Source organism: Phasianus colchicus, chromosome 33 (assembly GCF_987193195.1).
Source record: "Phasianus colchicus chromosome 33, bPhaCol1.hap1.1, whole genome shotgun sequence".
In the NCBI taxonomy this organism is placed as follows: domain Eukaryota; kingdom Metazoa; phylum Chordata; class Aves; order Galliformes; family Phasianidae; genus Phasianus; species Phasianus colchicus.
This window is the reverse complement of record NC_143468.1, coordinates 2,518,326-2,537,962: the sequence shown is the minus strand read 5'-3', so window position 1 is coordinate 2,537,962 and position 19,637 is coordinate 2,518,326. Positions and strand designations below refer to the sequence as shown.

At 45.5% G+C, this 19,637-nt stretch overlaps 1 protein-coding gene across 3 annotated transcripts; it reads left to right on the top strand.

The window, feature by feature from the left end:
• Window positions 1-1,273: 1,273 nt before the first annotated feature.
• On the top strand, window positions 1,274-19,308 carry CERS5 (ceramide synthase 5). 3 transcript variants are annotated; one of them, XM_090128264.1, is made up of 11 exons: window positions 1,274-1,564; window positions 7,012-7,117; window positions 9,085-9,215; window positions 10,164-10,221; window positions 10,775-10,825; window positions 11,480-11,572; window positions 12,883-13,011; window positions 13,296-13,402; window positions 15,114-15,270; window positions 16,415-16,444; window positions 18,030-19,308. In XM_090128264.1, the coding sequence occupies exons 1-11, from the start codon at window positions 1,374-1,376 to the stop codon at window positions 18,180-18,182; spliced, it is 1,206 nt and encodes a 401-aa protein (XP_089984390.1). In that variant the 5' UTR covers window positions 1,274-1,373; the 3' UTR covers window positions 18,183-19,308. The 3 variants fall into 3 exon arrangements, with proteins under 3 accessions (XP_089984390.1, XP_031465675.2, XP_089984389.1); XM_031609815.2 differs by lacking the exon at window positions 16,415-16,444; XM_090128263.1 differs by lacking the exon at window positions 18,030-19,308 and having other exon boundaries at window positions 16,342-16,444.
• The last annotated feature ends 329 nt before the right edge of the window (window positions 19,309-19,637 follow it).

The following is a 19,637-nucleotide window of genomic DNA, read 5'->3' as shown; positions in this document are numbered from 1 at the left end:
GTATTGCAGTTGTCTTCACTCAAACCTGGGGTAGTTTCGGTTCGAGGTTTGGGTGTAGTGAAAATGCAGTGAGTGCTCTGCAGCAGCAAACAAATGTGCTCCTTTGTGGCACAGAGACGGAACAGCCTGCTGTTGGGGTAGCATGCATTAGCAGCTGTGTGGCATGGCATGTACAGCCTACGGGCTGGTTGTTTTTAAGGGAGAACTAAGCCTTGAACAAGTAAAGGGAGATCTCAAAGCTAGGGAAGCTGATGTACAAGTGCATCTTTTCTTTATCCTCCAAATCCTTACCTTTTCTTAACAACATCTACTTGCTCTTAAACTCAAATCACCAAGCAACTTTGGCTGGAAGCTATTGGTCATGGATATGGGATGTATTGGATGTTCCAACTCCTTGTTTATCAGGAGATGCAGCTGCGCTTTACAGTGCGTCCCCACTTACATGATAGTAAAGCTGCACGGCTGCTGTTCACAGAGATTTGTTCTGGTTAAATCTCAGCCACCTGTGAGTCCTTGAGATACAAGGATTCCGACCGTTCAGTGGACGTTTTCACAGGGAAATTAGTGCTGAACTTGTTCCACTGAAAAAAAGTGCAGATATTATGAACAGCCACCTCCTTGCACCCATTGGTTACTGTAGTAGTTGAGTGCTCAATGGGCCATTTAATTTACTCTCAGCTGGATGGATGCCAGAAGGGCTATTATGGGACAGATGGATCTCTGCTACCACGCACAGGGAAGCTGGTGCTGAGTACCTTTATGGAGAGCTTTAGAACATAATTACGAAGCAGAATACAGCCTTTGTTCCTTGGTAACCCTCAGTCCCGAGCCCATCACGTTGAAATAATTTTCTGAAAGCTTTGAAAGCTACTGGGATCGTTTTCAACTTTTTCGATGTGTGAACCTCTCTGTTCTGCACTTAAATGCTAAACCACGTCTGTATTAATAAAACGAACCCTTGTTGTCTCACTATGAACGCCTCATGTGAGAGCTGAACGGCTGCCCTGTGGCAGTGAGGCTGAAGGCCGCTTCTCGGGGGCTCATAAGACAATCTTGAGACTTTTTAAAGAAGAACAATCAGACTTTTTTTTTTTTTTTTTTGTAGGAGCGCCCCGGCAGCGGGCGGTTCCCGCCCATTCTCCTCAGTGAGGGCTGCGGGCAGAGCGAGTCGCGCGGGCTGCGCTCTGCGCATGCTCCGAGTTAACGGTCCGCGAAGGGGGGCGTGGCCAAGGCAGCCCCGCCCCGCAGCGCCGCCTGCGCATGCGCCCTGAGTGGCGGGCGGAAGCGGGCGGGCTGAGGCGCGGAGCTCCGCCCGCTGTCGGTGGCCGCCGCCGGGGCGGGAGGGGGGACGAGGCGGAGGGAGGCGGCGGAAAATGGCGGCAGCCGCGGTAGCGGCGATGCGGGCCTGGTTCTGGAACGAGCGTTTCTGGCTGCCTCACAACGTGACGTGGGCCGACCTGGCCGGCGAGCCGGACGGCGGGCTGCAGTACCCGCGGGCGAGCCACGTCCTCTCCGCCTTCCCGCTGGCGCTCGGTATCTTCGCCGTGCGGCTGTTGTTCGAGAGGTGAGCGCGGGGCCGGAGCCCTCCCGGAGCCCCGCGGCCCTCAGGCGGCGGCCGCTGCCCCCTCCGCGCTGTGGTGCAGTGCGAGCCCGCCGGGGTCTCTTAGCAACGTGCGGCGGAACGGGGCGGGCTGCGCGGTGCTGGGCCCGGCTCGGTTCGGTGCCCCTTCGGTTCGGCTGGGTTCCGCTCGGCCCGGCTCGGTTCGGAGTCCCGTTCTCCCCTCAGGTCCCGTGTAGGCCTCAGGCCTCCGCCCGGCGCTCCTTTCATCTCTTCGCGCGGGGAGGGAGCGCCGTTGGGGCCCGAGGGCTGCGTGTGTCACGGCGGGGGAATCCCGCACGGCCCTCCCAGCCGTTCTGTACGGCCCTCCTGTGCCTTTCGGGGGCCTCAGCGCGCCTCTCTGTGGCCTCGGGGCTCCCCTGTGCCGTGCTGTGGGCCCTTACAGCCCCCTGTGTGCTGAGGGGTCACAACATGATGTCAGGAGCACCCCCCTGTATTTCCCGTTGCCTGGAAGCCAGCCCTGTGCGTGTGACTGAAGGTGTTGGGCTGCTCTCTGCCTGTGATGTGCTCTCCCTGACAGTTCCTGGCTGAGGAATTCGGGCCTGCTCTGCTGCCTGCTGTGTTCCCCAATGCTCTGTGGGTCCCCGCAATGCCGGAGGTGCAGTTGGATGCTGTCTGCCCACGGACAGGTGTGGTGCAGCATTTCTTACTCGGTTCAACATCCATACCTGTGTGTTACCTTCCCCCTGGGGCAGCAGTTTCTGCTCTTTGCGATGGATATCTCTTGCAGTCACTCGTGGAGCAGGCTGTGTGGCTGACAGCGATGCTAATTAGGAAAGTGGCTTGGTTAATGAGAACACTTAGGTGTTAGAAGCCAATTAAGACACCTCAGGTACCTATTTAAATAGTTCATTAAAGGCTGAGTCAGTTTTACATTTCTGGATGTAATGAGTGGATGTGTTTCTCTGTGGAAGGCATTTAAGCGGCCAGGGACTGAGTTGGTTTCATTTTTCAGGTTTTCTGTAGGAAATGCGCTTTTTTTTTTTTTTTGAGCTTTCAGAGCTTAAACAAAAAAAGGAGACTTGAGCAGAGCAAAAAGAGAGAACTGCAGAGAAAAACGTGGGTAGGAGAGAAATGGGAGCATCTTTTTTTCCCCCTATCAATCTTATCTCTTTCCCAGTTCCTCAGAATGCTGCTTTCAGCTCAGACAGTGCAGAGGACCCGGGAACACAGACACGTGGCAGAGCCAAAGCCCACCCCTGACATCCATGGCTACCAGCAGATGAAGAAAGGGATCTGGGAGGCAGAGCTGCCCCTGGCTGTTATGGGGGGGCTAGGGGAAGTCTCCTGGCTGCCCCAGTCCTGGTTGGCTCAGGTAGTTTGGGGGAGGAAATACAAAAGACTGTTTTCTCTGGTGAGGCAGACAGAGAGGTACATTGCATCCTGCTGCACCTAATAAGACATCATCCTGCTAGAGGCTACTTTGTCTTCGTAACGCTGTGCTTATTAAATTTCTTTTGCTGTATTAATTCAGGGAAGATTCAAGTGAGGAATTAAATGTTATTCCTCTAGCAGTAGAACCTGGAAACTGTGGCCTGGTTCCTGTATGGGTTGCTTCCTTTTCTTTAACAGTGCTTCATTGGTGGTATCCTGAAGTGAAAGCAGATTGTGAGAGTGAAATCCAGGGCTGTTCCTGGGATGTTTGTTTCAAAAAACCGTATGTTTCAAGAAATGTTCTCTTTTCTCCTGCCACTTTGAACGTGTCACGATGGTTCAGATTTGTCTAATAACATCCCCTTGTGTGCATACTCCAGCTAAGGCCTTGGGGATGATTAAGTCTTCCTTGATACACAAGTAGCAATCAGATTCAATGACTCAGAACTCGAATTCTTCTCTCCTGCTGCTCTTATTTTTCTTTTTTCCTTCATTTCTCTCTGTCCTCTGTAGGAGGTCTTCAGTGTGAGGAAGTGCTTTTGTTACGCTGACATAACGTTTCTGTGGGTAATGCTCCTGTAAATCAGCCTTTGCATCACGGTGTTGGTGAAATAGTCATTGGGCTAAGTGAGTGTGGGAGTTGTGTGGTGAAGAACTGAGCTTGCAGAGGAGACAGAGACCCTGGCTGAGCTGGAAATGGGTTTTGGAGCAGGCAGGAGAAAGATGGACTTCTGCTAACAGATGTGTCAAGTTAGAGTGTTATTTCTTTTCTTTCCCCCACTGTTCTTCTTGCTGTTGTTTCACCCTACGCATCTCATCCCACTGCAGGCACAGGTACTGGGGAAGACCTGGAGTCTGTTACTTGTACAAGGTGATTGTAATTACACTGGAACTCCTTTTTGCTTACAGTCACTCTGTCTCTTAGGAAGGATCTGTGATTTGTGCTAAGTCTGGTGCAGAAAGAAAAGAAAAAGAGGGTTTTAGATGTTATTTTGTCAGATCTATCTGGGAATTAGGGGCAGTTATGAGTGAGGTGAGCACTGAAACTGGGAGATCGTGAAGAGATGAGCTCTCACTTCGTGTATGTTGACTTCAGAATGTGCTTACTCTGTAAATCTTGAGTTTAGGGAATTGTTCTTCTTTTCAGAGCTGTAGGAGGGAGTTAGCAGAGAACCTGAACCTTCCAGAATGTTCATGAGGTACAATGTGACTGGAAAGTGCTTGTTAGATGCTAGTCTCTGTTCTTGAAAACTGGTGCTGGTTTCAAAGTCTTAATAACTGGGATGAAAATGTAGCTGTGTAGGTGTGACTTAGGCCAATAAACAAATGTGGGTTCACAAAACAGCAATAAAAGTATTTACACGATGATAACTCCTTGCTGGGAGGGCGCAGCACAATCTCGACCTTGGGAATAGCTCCTGCAGCAGATTTGTGTGGCATCATAAAATAATTAGGTAGGAAGGGACCTCTGGGTCACCTTGTCCAATCCCTTCCTTAAAGCAAGACCGACCTTGGAATCAGCTTGAATTGCTTGTGGTGCTGTCCAGTTGTGAACATCCCCAAGAATGGGGATTCTGGAGGAAGAGGGGATTCTACAATTAGGGTGGCATTTTCATGGTGGTCAGTGGGACCCTGGGGTGTGCTGCAGAGAGAGTGGTCAGCAGGGCAACGGAGATTCCCTTCCCCTCTACTCTGCCCTAGGGAGATCTCACCTGGAGCACTGGGCCCAGTGCTGGGCTCTCCAGCTCCAGGCAGACTGGGAGCTGCTGGGAGAGCCCTACGGATGGTGCAGAGCTGTCGGAGAGGTGGGAGAGTTCTTTGGAGAGATCTAAACCCACCTGGATACTTTCCTGTGCAAACTGCTATGGGGAAAGTGCTTTGGGAGGGCTTTTGGGCCCTGCAGGAGGCTGGCTGTGGGCTGGAATTTGCCCCCTGCTGCATGAAGCCATTGCTGGGTGAGAGGAGCAGCATTACCACGTTGGGCTGCACTTCCTTAACAGTATAGAGATCCTATTTCTGTGGCTCTACTCCATAACTGTGACTTTTCCTCTTTGCTTACATTGATATCTGCTTGCCTCCATGCACCAAGAAATGTTTGTGTGTTCTTTTGTTTTGCTCTTTGATCACCTGCATGCTTGGCTGAGTCCTGTGCACTGTCTGTAGCCCTACCTTGCTCTTTATTTTTTTTCCTTTCCTGACTTCTGTACACATCTGTATTTTGCCAGTGGAGGAAGCTTATAGTCTGGAGCAATTTTGTGCAAATCTTCATTGTGTTTGTTTTGTAATCAGTGGGTCCTGAAGTGAATTATTTCTGCTTATTTCTCTATCTTTTTTTTTTTTTTGAGGCGATGCTGTTTTTTCTTTCCTTGATGCTTCAGGTTTTGAATTCTCAAATAATGCCAGTTTTATGGATCATAGGTGCTTCCTTAACCTTTTCCTCTCCTCTTTACCTACTTTTAAACAAAATCAGCTCTTTGTGGAGCTGTAAGCACTGTGTTCCAGAAAATGAAACAGAACTGTTTGACATCCGGTGAGCACATGTGAGCTGCTCTGCTGCTGTTATGGTGCATCCTGGAGGAAAGAGGAGCAAAGAGATGGGCACTTATAACATCATTAACATCACTTCTGGCTGGTGGTCCAGATGGTAGAGGAAGCAGTGAGCCATCAAAGCAGGGAAGAGCCAAGCTGAAAGGAAATCACCCTTTCCTTTTTTCTTTTTTTTTAGTTCTTTAGCTGTGGATGTTGAAGCAAGCAGGACGTGTGAGAAACAGGGCAGGAACCCAGCACTATGGCTGCTATTGCTTGGGCGTTATTTGCTAAAAGCAGCAGAGATCATTGAGGATTATTTGTGAGCTGATCCAGAATTTCTCAAGGGGAAAAGCCTACAACCTGTGTCTGTTCTGCAGTGCACTTGTAGATATTCATAACTGATGATCTGCTCCCAAGCATGGCTGCAGCTGGAATGCTTATAATAATGATTCTGTTGAATTTGAATCCCATCTTTTAAACACAAAGGGAAATGGCAGCAAATGTGATGGTTGGAAAAAGCAGCATTTTCTGCTTAATCACACTCTGAGTCTTCTAAATGGAATACATATGTGTAATGAAGTTGCCTCTGGAACACTCTGTGTTTTGAAGCAAAGTAGATTTAATGATGCAAGTGTTGGGTCCTTTTCAAAATCGTTTTTGAGAAACAGGTTTTTGCATGCTCTCAAATTAATTGATTTTTTTTTTTTTTTAATTTGCTGTCCTTGAAAGCTGTTGCTCACCAACAGGAGAGAACGCAATTCAGGCATTCAGTAATGTGTGTGTTTTGTCTCTTGGCCAGTTTGACGCAAAGGTACAGCAAAACACAATTGGTTTTGAATGCGCATGTATTTGTGTCAGTTGCAAAACCAGGTTTGTTTTCAGAGTGTCTGTGCCATAAAATTCACCAAGTGCTCAGTCAGCCTCAGTCAGCTTTTGGAGAACGTGCTGCATGCAGTTCTGCTGAGGTGTGGGGCTCAACCTGACTTGGGATGTCTTCCCTACCTTGCCTAGGGAAGCAAGCCACTTACGCTTCTTCCTCTTAGGGGAAAATAAATCTGTGTTTGTGTCTTTTGTGAACTGTGTGACTCGAACTTCCTTTTTTTTTTTTTCTGAGCTATGTGACACCAAGAAAAGTTCTGGAAATAAGGTGCTTGATTTGTGGTGCTGCAGGGGCTCTAGCAGCCCTTTGCAGAGTGCTCATGTCAGTGATTATTTATTATTTATTTTTGAATGATGCAAGTCACCTGGGGAAATGTGTCCTGATCCTGCAAGGCCGGGGCATTTGAACTGGAGTTTTCACCTTAAATGTGTTACAATATGTGCTCCCTGCAGTTACCAGTTGGGTTAACTAAAGGTACATGTTCCTTGGAGCAATGCGAGTGAAGATCTTCAGAAGCGTTTTGAAGAGGTTTTGTAGTCTGTGAGAGGCTGGGGCTGTGACTTGGGGGGGAAAAACGTGCCTTGTTTTAATCCATCTCTTTGTGTTTCAGGTTTATTGCCAAGCCATGTGCCATAAACCTCGGCATACAAGACAGTGGAGCTCACAGAGCCCAGCCCAATGCGATTTTAGAGAAAGTGTTTACATCCATCACTAAGGTGAGTTGCGCAGCTAAGAACAGAGACCTGCAAAGGTGGGGATGTGGGTTTCTATCTCCCACTTCTTTGGTTTAAGAAATGTGTTCCATCCACAGTGTTCTTTATTTTCCATTGCCTCTGTCATGTCGGTCTTGTAGGAAAGTAAATTCGCTTTATGGCTGATCCATGCTTTTGCACACAGAAGAATCTTTTTTGAATCAAAATTGTCCTCTTTTTAAAAAAGTTTTCTTCCTTTAGTTCTCTGCTTTTGTCCCAGCTGTTACTGCTGTAATGGGCAGTAATTGTTGGTTTACAAAAAAATTGCCTGGCATCTTTCACTTCCTATTGGAAAAGCACTGCTCTGCTGTGATCTGCTTCTCTGCTTTCATTGGCCATCTGGGGGAATGCTTTCCTCTTCCTGTGCCAAGTGGACGTCACTTGCTCAAGTAAAAGCATTCTGTCCATGGAAGTGCGCCCTGACAAGTGGTGGGATGCTGAATGTTGGCAGCAGGTATTGCTTTTATTCTATGTTTCATGGCTTTTCTCTCGCTTAAGCTGGCAGTGCTCCTTCACTTTAGAATGACAGAGCTGCGTGCTGTCTGTGCTTTTGGATATTGACAGTTAAATCAGCACAGGTGGTGAGATGGATTTTCATTAAAGATACTGAAATGGAAGGCTTTATGTTCTCATTTGGTGATGCTGAACTCCATTTTGAGCAGAGTGGAAAAAGCACTTGGTGAATGGACAGGAAATTCTATAAAGCCTCAGCAGAACTCACCTCGTGGGAACAGTGAGGTTCAGGAGCACTTGGGATGAGACATGAACAGGAAGGCCCCTGTGATTTGATGCCATTTGCTGAGAGGACTTTAATGCAGGGGATGTCCTTGAATTTAATGTTGAGGAAACCCTTGGGGTTGCGTGCTGTGCAATACTTATCTAGCTTCTATGAAAACAGAGCTTCGTTTAACTGTGCCAGTATGCTTGTGTGCTGTCAGATTTGGAGAATGGAAATGTAGGGTGGCTCTGATGCAGAGGGAAGAGATTTCATTGCTATCTGCAGTGAGAAAGTCCTGGTTTTAGTACTGCAAATCAGATGACAGATTATCTTGTTTTTCAGTTCAGCAATCTGGTGACTCTGTATTACATGAGCATTCTATATAGCTTTCTGGGTTTGTTTGTAACTTAAGTGGTAAAATGTGTTTATCATCTTTCAGTTGTAAGAGCTCCCTGGCAGAGCTTGTTAAAAGGACACTGGTCTGAAACTAGCATGGCTTATCTCACCACTGGGCCATTGTAGAATTAGTTATCAGGTTTTGTTCACTTTTTCTGCTCCTGTAAATCCACTGTCGTTGTTCAAACAAACAAACTGCCAGTAGAGTTTCCAGTGAGAGAACAGGGATGCATTCTTTATTGTGCAGCTATTTCCGTTTTCAAGTTTAATTGTATCCATGCACTCTAAAAGTGGTAATGGAAATGACGCCATTTCTCTGATGCCTTTTTTGAATCTATAAACATCAGATGTGTTAAAACTGAATTCTTACTTTAAAGTTTCCATAAACTTCACAGTGAACACTGTCCCTTAAGTGAATTCAGCTGTCGTCATCTTCACTTTCAGACAGCCTGAGTTGATTTGCAGGTTTTAACAGGTAGGACAGGGCATTTTAAAAGCCCCTCCTCCCAAACGAAGAAACAGAACTGCATTCTCTGTAGTGATGTGCTGTCAAATGATGAAATAGATGAGGAAATGTTAAACCACAAGCATTCCGAGTACTTAAGTAATTAGTGGCTTTTGAAAGTTAAATATGAATGAATATGGCAACAGGTTCCTGCTTCTGGCATAGTACTAGTGTCAGGGTTAAAAATGTATGTAGTGCCTTCATCATGGGTTTTGTCATCTGTGTGTGGATCCTACTGTAGTGTACAGAGGATGTCAAACTGAAAGCAGGTTGAGGAGGAGGAGAACTGACGTTTGTTTCATTTTCCTTCAGTCTCCAGATGGAAAAAGGTTAGAAGGCTTGTCAAAGCAGCTAGACTGGGATGTTCGAAAGATCCAGCGCTGGTTTCGGCATCGGAGGAACCAGGACAAACCCACCACCATCACTAAATTTTGTGAGAGCATGTATGTTCGTGCAGAGGCTGGGATGTGCCTCCATCTCAGAGCTCCAGCTCTTTGTTCTCTCTTTTCACTGAAATTGTGGTCAGCTGTTAACTTAAACTGCTGCCTGGGGGTTGGCTGGTGGGAGGGAAATTCTCCTGTAGGCAAGTGGAAGAAGTGAGGACTGCTTCATAGCTTTCAGCTAAGTTTGATATATGAAAGCCCAGAACACTTGCACAGGATTTATTCTTGTCAGTGATGTGTAGCTTGTGAGAGTGAGCCATGGCCATAACGCAGTGACACTTCAGTGTGTGTGTACACATCTGCATGTGCACAATTCAGTAATTACACTGAAGACAAGTTGGCTGTCTGCACAGTTATGCTGTAGCATTTTTCCCAGGCACAGTGACCTTATGGCTTACAGTGATGTATGTACTTCTATAGATACATCCTGGATTTCTCTGCTTTTCCCTTCAGTTCATTCCTTTGTTCTTTGTTTCTTTCTGAGTGCTTGTAGTTCCCCTGTTAGTGCAGTAGCATCTGAGTGCTTTTTTCCTGACTTGTTTCTTCTGTGCTGGTTTCTTTCCTTTCCAGTAATTTTCTTCATATTAATTCTTCCCCCGGTATGATTTTGCCTACTTAAAGCCACAAGGTAAGAAGGATAAATACATGTATTAGGATACCTTCTAAATAACAGCTACTTTTCTTGTTATCTTGACATTGTATATTAAAGCATATGAATGTTGCATGCTCACTCTGAACTTGGCTGTCAATGCAAACAAGTGTGGTGTGAAAACTCTCAAATGGGTTTATCCTCACATAAAATGTTTACAAATGAAGGATTAACAATGAGTGGGTGAATGCTTTTCAGGTGTCAGAATTGCTTTTTTCACAGTTGTTTCAGGTTTTGTTACAAATGTTATACAGAAACTATTTCTGGTTCATGTTTTGCATTTTGCTTCTTTTTTCCAGGTGGAGATTTACATTCTATTTAAGTATATTTCTTTATGGAATCAGGTTTCTCTGGACGGTGAGTTGATTTGGCAAACCCCTACTTACCCTCCCACCTGGTTTTTCTGTGTGTTGTGCCACTAGGTTAGCACTGCAGTGCTGAAATCTCAGGGCTTTGACTACAGTGTCCCTTCTGTGCTTGCACCTAGCTTCAAACAAGGGGAGTTTGGTGATAGTCACCTCTGTGTGCCCTTACTTGAGATCCTGGAGTTTCTGTGTAAAGGCCACTTTGACAGTATGAGAAAGCTTCTGTCATTATGGAAATACTAGAAGTTTATTTGTTGTGTTACAGACCTGCTTTCTTGGTGTGGAGAGGGTTCTTTTTTCTTCCCATAGGGATGCACATTTATCTCTGGGTCTTTATTATTAGAGCTGCTTGCTGCTTCTTTGAATTTCTGTTGCGTTACAATTTGCCTTTGGGTGCAGAATGATTATTTCAAATCATTATTTTGTCTTACAGTAAATTTAGCTTGGAACAAAGGTAAAATTTCAGTGAACTGGAACTGTTGATGCCTTAGATAATAGGGAATTAAAAAGACCAGCAGAATAATAAACTTGACTTTTCCCTTCAGGCACCCTGGTTTTGGGACACACGACAGTGCTGGTACAGTTACCCCTTTCAGGTAGGAGATAAAAACTTAGTAGATTCAAATCTCCTGTGCAATTTCTTATTTCCATTAATGACAGCAAGTTGTAATTGGGTAGTCTTAACTCTTTCTCATTCTGTGGATGCTACCCAGGCCTGGTAAGCTTCCCAAGTAGTGAAGAGCCATCCCTTTTTGAAGGCACAAAGATAACAGTGCTTTGTATCTTCCAATTCTGCTTATGTAGGTTTGTCAACAGTGGTGTTTCCTCAGATAGAATAGACTCAACTCGTGTTCATTTTGTGTTTTCTTCCTGCTGAGATTGTAAAAAGTAACTTATTCACAGTGTTATTTTAATTATGCATCAAGTGTGATTGTAGAGAGGCCAACCAGTGTGGTTCAGTGTCTGTTTCTCCTAATCCAGGAGGCTGCAGTGTAATTTGTAAACATTGAACTTGATTCAAAACCTGAGATTCTCCTGTCAAACACGCAAGGTTGCTTGTGTGACTGAGCCTGTAGGAAGGTGGCTGTTGCTTAAGCTTGTGTTAACTAAGCCTTAATTCTGGATCTTTTAACTCATGCCTCATCATTCTGAAGGAACGCAGCAGGAGAGAAAGGAAGGAAAAAGTAGATTGTAAAGTAAATTTTGAAGTAGTTTGTCTTCTAACTGTGCTGTCTTTGTTTGTTTTCCAGCCTCTAACATCCAGGCTTTATTATTATTATATCTTGGAGCTGGCCTTCTACTGGTCTCTCATGTTCTCTCAGTTTACAGACATTAAACGGAAGGTGAGGTTAACCAGAATTGCACTAACTGCTTTGCTGAATAGACCAGGCTAACAAAAACTGTGAATGTGCGTGGCCAGTAAAGCTGAAGCATAGTAATAACTGAATTTTCTTCCTCATTCACACCTCTTTGTAGCTCCTTCTCTACTCGTTATACAATCGTGGAGGAAGGGAGGAATGAGTTGCTGTGTGACCTGGTGTATCCTTGAGAGGTTCTTTTGTCTTCCAGGGGAAAGAACAGAATCACTCAGTACCTCCTAATAAACAGTCAGCAAATTGTTGGGAAAAAAAAAAGAGATTTAAACTTTAAGGCTTTCAAGAGGACAGGAAAATAAAATGCTCCAAGCATTCTTGCTGAGCAGGATGAGAAAATGGCAAACACTAAAGCAATAGTACATGTTTTTTGAAAGTAATTTTTTGTCTTGCTGTGGCAGAATGATGACTGGTCATGATTGCTGGAATCTAATTCTGTTGTGCTGCATTCTAGGATTTGGTTCATTGTTGCTGTTGGAAAACAGTTCATAGTAAATCATGGCTTATTGCTTCTGCTGTACAAACTGCAAAGTAACAAAGTATTCCCATTCTTGCATCAGCTGTTGGGGAAAAAAAAAAGTGTTTGTTTTCTCTGTACTGAAATATTAGCTCCAAAATGCAAAATATCTTAGAGCTGCAGAAAGGAAGTGAATAACAGCATCTGTAGTACTGTTTACAGTATTTAATTCTATACCCTCTGTTACACTCCCCACGGTAAGGTGCAGTGATTTAAAATGTAAGTGTTGTATCCAGGGGACTGAACTAGAAAACAGCCCTGAATTGCACTGAAAAAAGTTTTTGAACGGGGCAGCCCAGCTCTTGCTGTTGGATTATCTTCTGTTCTGTGGCTGCTGTGCTCTGGCAGGCTTTTGCATGCTGACAATGGTAACAGCAGCGTACTTATTTGTGCCAAGTGCTGAAAAGACCAGCAGTGTGACTGTAAAACCGAAGGGAACCAAAAATAAGGGCTGTATGTTGTCCTGTTGATCCTTTCAGAGGATTCTGCAGCCATACTTATCTTTGTCTTGAGCGTTTGTGCCAAAGAGACTGTGCTGTGCCTGTGCATGCAGTTACAACTTCACAGAAGCACACGTGCTGGGAGAGACCTTTCTGGAGCCTCCAGTGATGGTGGCTGATGTGTGATGAGCTGAGCTTTGTGTGGAGTCTGAGTCTAAACTGAAGTCATCCTGTGACTTCAGTTGGTCAGTTTTGTGGCTCTGCTCCAGGCATACATATTTGTTTGACTGCCAAATTATCATAATTCATCTTTCTGTTTTCAGGACTTCCTGATCATGTTCGTCCATCATTTGGCTACAATTGGGCTCATTACGTTCTCTTACATGAATAATATGGTGCGTGTTGGAACACTGGTGCTGTGTCTCCATGATGCATCTGATTTTCTCTTAGAGGTGAGTTTTCTTTTCAGTCTTTCTGTACCTAATGCTGGGGTGCTCTCAGGGAAGCAAGCAGACTTCCCCGTTTTTGCTGAGCAGCATTAAACATGCTGTAATATCTGCGTTGCTGATCCTGCTTTGTCAGCTTTTCCTCATAACTGCTGTAGTGCTGAGAATAATCCCTAAGTATTCCTAACTCCTTACAAGTGTGATGTCTTGAGGATTTTGGAGCTCTACAGCCTGGTAATTACGTGAGTGCACAAAGGGAGTAATATTCTCATGTTTCTCATCTCTTCTAGGCTGCAAAGTTAGCCAATTATGCCAAGTACCAGCGTCTCTGTGATGCCTTCTTCATGCTCTTTGGTGTTGTGTTCATTGTTACACGTTTGGGCATTTATCCTTTCTGGTAAGCACCTTGATCTGTAAGGTCTTGTTTGACCTTCCAGTCCTTTAAGAAAAGCATTTGTACTTCTTGCAAGCAGTGCAGACTGTCCCTCACGGCAGCCTGAAGTTGCAGACAATCCAAGTGCTGTTTGGAGCAGTGCTTTTAAACAGAAGTATGAAGAAACCTCTCAGCAGTCAGTAAGAGAGAGTGTGAGAAGTGACTGGAATCTTAACACACAGCTGGCCCCTCTTTCTCTTGCTGCAAAGTGATGACAGTGCTCATTAGTGGAGCGCAGTCAGCTGCTATCTGAATAGCTCAGAGCACTGTTTGCTTCTCTTGACTTGAGAAGTTTTGGAAATAGTTACAGAAGAGGCATATTTTCTTGAAGTAAATTTAATTTCTGAGTATCTGGCTTAGTCATCAGTGCTGCTTTTGATTTCTTGTGTCCTGCCCTTGAGTCGTGACTGTTTAGAGCCTGAAATAGGTCTGAAGATTCTTGGGTGGTACAACCCTGGCTAAACAGATTATAGTTAATTGTTCTATAATAAGGTTCTCTGCTGACCCAGAAGGTCAGGCTCAGTAAGGGTGGTCGTGGTTATGTTCTCCACCTTCTTTCTGTTGAAAGAGTGCACAAAAAATTTATGTCTTGGTATCTGAGTTGCAATTAAAGCTCTTTCTGGTTTCCCAGCGAATGCATCAAAGGAATCAAGATAAGGAAGGGTTTTAGTATTCAAGTCTGCAGAGTTTCTTTCCCTTGATAGATGAGATTGTTGTCATTGTTCTCCTTGCTGTAGTCTGTTGTGAGGTGATGCTCTTGCATCATGCTATTACTCAGCAGCCCTGTAAATCTTTAATGCGTTTTCCACTGGCTGTAATGTAACTCCTCATCTTTACAGAGAAATCTGACAAGCTTGCTGTGGTATTGCAGACCTTATACTAGTCCACCTCACGTATATTCACTTCCCTATTTAGCAGTGTAAAGCACCGACAGACCTCTGGAGCTGCATACAATTCACTAATAAGCTGGCCAGAAATTAGCTGTTTCTGTAGCTGCACTTTGGGGCCTTGGGTTCTTCTTCAACAGGCTTGTTTCTCTTTTCCTGTGAAATGTTAAAAGCTATGCAAAACTAATGGTGCCTTTAAAGGTCTCTCCACGCATCTCTACTTCATGAAGTCTAAATTGTTTAATACATCACTTAAGTGCTGGCAATAACTTCCAGCGATGAGAACAGCAAAACAGTCCTGAAAGGAAGCAAAATGCTTTGTCTGTGAAGCATTTTGTTGTCTTCCAGCTTGGCAGGAGGAATCTGTAAAACTAGGAGGGAAGGGAGGGAGGCCAACTAGGAATAAAATGTGCATGATTTTTAAAAATGGGTGAAGGATGAATGTGTTAACAGTTGTTTTAGTGACCGGAGCAGTTTGACATCACTTCCTGTAAAGTTATTATAAACTCTGTTGAGAAGGAAATTGGCAGCAGATCTGTATGCGTAACCAAACTGCATAACATTCACATCTTCTCCTGTTTGTTGCTCAGTTCCAGTGTTTCTAATTGGATTTAGTCTGTCTCCTAACTCTGGCGAGAGATCGGATGCATCACTGCTCTGACAGGAGCAAAGCAACAGATGCTTAAGTGAGATGCAAACTGCTGTGCATCTGGCCAGTCATCTCAATGGAGAGCTGGAAGCCATACTACCAGCATAGCCGATCTGTAATGTGTTTCTGGATCTCTTAGGATTTTGAATACAACCCTATTCGAAAGCTGGGAACTGATTGGTCCTTATCCTTCCTGGTGGCTGTTCAATGGCCTTTTGGTAACCCTGCAGATCCTGCATGTCATCTGGTCCTATCTCATCGTTCGCACTGCCTACAAGGCCCTCGTGCGGGGAAAGGTAAGGTGTCGGGGGCTGGTTTGGGTCCCCTTTTCTATGAGCTCTGTGAAGAAATTAAGAGAAACGGAGCCATTAGCAAGGGCTGGTGCTAGTTCTCAAGGTAATTGCATCATAATTGCTTTGTAGAGCAGTTGGTTTCTTTTTTTAACCCTGGTTGCTCTGCAGACTGGAGCTGCCAAATACATACAGAGGCAGGGATGCTTTCCTCGCTGTTCTGTTCATGCAAGGAAACACCACCATTTTCCAGTACACTGAGATATGATGATGACTGCTTGCTGCTTTGGTTGGAGTGGTAGAAAGGTCTTTTTCAAATAATCATTTAGGATGTCTTTCAGCTCCTAGCTTTCCAACATCTGCTGACTCTTGGGTTGCAGTGAGAATTATGCATCTTCCCTTTTAGCAGTGAATGGCTTTTGACTGCCAGTGGGAGCCAGGCATTGAGCTGCAGAAGCAAAAGACTCTCAGAAGTACTGGAGAGCAAGCTGGTTGTCACTGGGCTAATGGGGTGCAGTCTAGCTCCAGTCCTGAGTATTCCAATTTTAGTAGGGGGAGGGAGAAGGGGAGTGTTAAGAGTGCTGGGTTGAGACTCCAGCAGCTGGTAAGTGGCAGATGCTATCATAAGAGCAAATAGTGCTGATGTTTGTCTGTAGCCTAAGTTGCCAGGCTTAAAAGTTGCACTTCAACTGGAGGCGTGAGACGGGGCAAGCAGCCTAGGAACTGTTTGACACCCAGCCAGCCCATCAGAAGCCACTTCCTTTGCATCTACCAGAGCGCAACAGATGGTTTGCTAGCACAAATGCCTTTTTTGTCATCTATCTGATATCTTGATCTGAGTTTCTCTCACAGCTATACTTTGTGTTTGACTTCTTAGCTGCCCACACATGAAATGTAACCTTGAAATACATATCTGTTTATGACAGTGTTTGTCAGGGGAAAATGTATTTTAGAGCATGCACACGAGTTTGTCATCTGTTCCCCACAGCTGCTACTGCGAGGCTCTTATTTTCTATGCAGCTGTTCCTACAGCTCAGGTCTGTGTCTTTTCCCTTTCCTTGCTTTTCTCCTGTCCAGGTGACCTAGCCAGAGAAGGGACTCTGAGCTTTGTCTTCTTCACTCTTTTCTCACTCCTTTTCTTCTGTGCCAGATTGGAGCTGGACAGTTTCATCCTTTGCATGTAAGTGTGATCTGTACTTCTGTTTCTACCCTGTTTCTAGGCTGAGAGGAACACAAAGCTCTGGTCTTGGGGCTTCAGCTGGGTGGTGTCTTCTCTTACAATGTTTGTTTCCCTGGCTGATGCAGTGCTGGCCCTGATCCAGTTTTAAAATGCAGGTTCTCCAAAGGTCTGAGCAGTGTTCTGTGGCTTGTTCTGATGTCCTCACCTGTATAATTTGTAGGCTCACAAAGACTCTGTGTCTGTAGTGCTCATTAACACAGTGCTGAGTGAAAGAGGACAGCAGAAAAGCAATCCTTTTTGTGAAAGCAGTTGTGGGAAGAACAGTGAGAGATCTCTGTTTCCTTCCAGTGACCCTTTGAACTTCCAGTATAGGAGGAGGTACCAGAAGTTTTGGCTACAGACAAAAGCAAATACATCCAACAGGCCCATCAAAACCCATCCTGGAGATCATTATCTGGTTTTTCTGCTACATATTCCTTGGAGCTGAAACCTTCCTACCAGGTGCTGTTTGAAAGCCAGAACCCAGGCACAGAATAGGCAGAGCAGGATCAAGTTCTGAAGCACCTGAAAGCAGTCTCCCCACGAAGTGCTTGCACATGAGGTGAATGAGGCTTATTAGTTGCAGACAGAAGTGTGGAGAGCCTGCCCTAGGGAGCAGGAGCCATTTGTGCATCCAGATGGCAATGGTGAGTTTACGGCTCTGGAGCCCAGCCAGTGACCAAGGTGCTTATTTGCAGTTGGGGCTGGGTTTATGGTCCCTTCTTTTGTGTCCTGGTGCACTGCATTTCCATGGCACTCCCACAGCAGGTAGCAACGATGTGAACCAGAGCTGTGCCTGAGGGTTGTTCCAAAGGTTCAAAACCCCACATACAAATGCATTGGCTGACTTTGTAGTCACCTTACAGCCAAAGCCATAACCATAGGGCAGTTCCCCATAGGCTGAGATGCTTTTTCAGCTCCTGGGCTGGTGTTAGGTTGTTGTCTCTGTGCTGCCCAACTGTGCTGCTCCTCGTAAATGACTTCTCACAGATGAACGACAAGCAGTGAAAATGGGAGGCACTTTGTGCAAACAGTAATGTGATAAATATAGCTGGTTAATTTTTAAAAAATCAAAGGCAGTCCCTGTAGGACAGAGTGTTCTTTCTAGAACTGATAGATACGTATTTTGTCATTGTATTTGTTGATTATTATGGTGCGAGAAGATTAATTATTGTTACTGAAAACAAATTTATCTGGAAAAGCAGCCTTTAACCAGTCTAGAATGCAACTCTTGGAAGACAAAAGCAAGCCAAGATCTCTAATGTCCTCTGATATGGTGAGCGTGAAGTGTGGTGCCTCACAGTGTGTACAGTGTTTGGAAAGCAGAGCTCTTGATTCCCAGCTGTCTTTTCCTACATCTGTCTTGTGTTCTGCATGTGATGACAGGCTCTTTAAGCTTTAAGTTAATAAGGGTGGAGTACAGAAGGCAGTTGTCACTGGGGCTGGTTAATCCCTTCCATACAACCTTCTACTGCTGTAACTTTCTGTGAATTTACCAACTTCTCTCCTCCCCTTTCCACTACCAAATCTCACTTGGATTGTTCAGGTATCCAAAGATGACCGCAGTGATGTGGAAAGCAGCTCTGAGGAGGAGGATGTGACATCCAACAGCACAAAAGGAGTTTTCAGCACTTCGAGCAATGGCTCCAACCGCATTAACGGCCACGTGGCCAGCGGGCAGTGGACACAGGAGGAATAAGGCCCTGGGTTGGCCTTGAGCAAACACGAACTTGTCTCTACATATTTAGATGTGTTGAACTCTGCATTCCCAAGTGATTTTTAATCAAGATACCCCTTCCCCAGAAACCTCCAGCAAATCTGAAACGGGCACAATCCAGACCAGTCAAAGGCTTGGCATGACAGAAGGGAGAAAGCCAATTACTAGGGCAAAGAGCAAGCTGCAGATTTCACTTTAAGCCATTTTGTACTTCAATCTTAGCCCCATCGACGTTTGCAGAGGTATCTTTGTATTTGACAGACTGGTTTGTACTGGGATCAACTCAAGGTGGAATGAGTTTGGGCTCAGCTGGCCATGGTTGGTGAATGCACTGCCAGCGACGACAGCTCATTCAATGCAGGGTCAGCATCGTCTCCTTGGTGCACTCCATAAGCTGCTCAGAGCAGGGGGAGTGCCTGGTTTTCTGCTCCCCATGTACAGGCTGCAGCAGACTCATCCTTTCATGCTACAGCCAAGCTCTGCGTTGCATTGTCCTACAACAGAAAAGTTGCTCCAACTTCTCTGGGGTGCTCTGTGCTAAGGAGGCTATAGCTTGTTAACTCTGCTCTCAAGAGGGACCAGGCCAGCATTTGCTGCCTCTTCTGGTGCTGAAAGCCCCTCTGAAGCCTCAGTGACAGCTGTCTGAAACAGGGGAGGGGATTCCTTATTGCCCCTAAGACAAGTATCACAATATGTACCTTTTAAATCTTTCTTTCTTTTGCAAGTTGTGGTTTTGAAAACATTTCTAGATCTACTGGATGCAGTTGGCTGAGTGAGGAACTTGAGGGCAGACCAATGCTGGGGGCTGTTCTCAGCTTTCCACATAATGAGGGGTTTTGGTCCTGCTCAGCTGGGTTTCAGGACAGAAGTTAGAATGGTGCTGCTCTCATTCTGCAATTTTTGTGGAGGAAATCACTGGGCTGGAAAAGCAGCCACACTGTGGGCTCTGCTTCTTTTTTTACTTAATGGTACTTGGGGGCAATGGAGGACCTGCATGTCAGTCACGAGCAGAATTTTGGAAACTTCTTGAGTTGTTACCGTTTTATACTGTTGTTTACTCTTATCTCGATTAAAAAACAAAAAACAAACAACCAAAAACAACAAAGCACTTCAGAACTATGTTTCGCTTTATTAATTTGAAGAAAATGAAATCAGTGGCTTTGTCCTGGTGGCCACCAGGACGACTGTGACCCAGCAGTGTGCCCTGGTGGCCAAGGGGACGATAGGGTGCGCTGCACAGTGCTGGACCAGCAGGGTAAGGGAGATCCTCCCCCTTCTCTGCACTGAGGATGATACAGCTGGAGCACTGGGCCCAGTGCTGGGCTTCCCAGTTCAGGGCAGACTGGGAACTGCTGGGAGAGCACCGTGGGGGTTGCAGAGCTGATGGGGACAGGCTGAAAACCCTAGGGTTGTTCATGTGGGGGAGAGGGCCAAGAG